At 40.8% G+C, this 595-nt stretch overlaps 1 protein-coding gene across 1 annotated transcript; it reads right to left on the reverse strand.

Moving 5' to 3' along the window:
- Window positions 1-492, reverse strand: LOC137981179 (uncharacterized). The gene has a single exon (XM_068828517.1). It carries the CDS (start codon window positions 490-492, stop codon window positions 1-3), a length of 492 nt encoding a protein of 163 aa, XP_068684618.1.
- Window positions 493-595: the final 103 nt, after the last annotated feature.

The raw sequence follows: 595 nt of genomic DNA on the forward strand, positions 1-595 counted from the left end.
TCACTTTACCTGTATCAGATCTGCCTTTAGGTCATCTCCCTCAAGGTCCTTGCCATGTGCTAGTGACTGGTGCTGGTAAGCTTGGGGATTCTTATGGTACTGGCACCATGTGCCACATGAACTGTGATCCCCAAAGGCATGGTTGGGAATTACCTTGCATTCCTTGCAGATGCCCTCTGAGTTTCCTTTGTTCTGTGTAAGGACGTAACCAAAGCACTTGACAAGATAGTCTATTACAGTTTTGCTCATTGACTTGTGTATAGAGGACAGTCTTAAAAGATGACCATAAAGTGCCTTCTTAGCAGGTCCAACATTAGACCACACACCAATTTCCTTGCTCACATTCTCATGGATGTAGAAAATGGTTGTTGTGTCTCCATCCATGATAATATTGTTAAGATTGTATTCAATGGGTTTGTTTTCTCCTTTGCTGTCTATTTCCACTTCCCCTGCCAATCTCTTTGTAAGCTCCACCCCCATAGAAGGTTCCATCGACTTAGCAGAACCTATAATAACAAATTTAGTTCATTAACTTAATTCTAATGTATAAAGATCACGTGGACTTTACAGAGTATTTTTTATAGATTGGGAATGC

This window comes from Montipora foliosa, chromosome 1, assembly GCF_036669935.1.
Source record: "Montipora foliosa isolate CH-2021 chromosome 1, ASM3666993v2, whole genome shotgun sequence".
Taxonomy (NCBI): Eukaryota; Metazoa; Cnidaria; class Anthozoa; order Scleractinia; family Acroporidae; genus Montipora; species Montipora foliosa.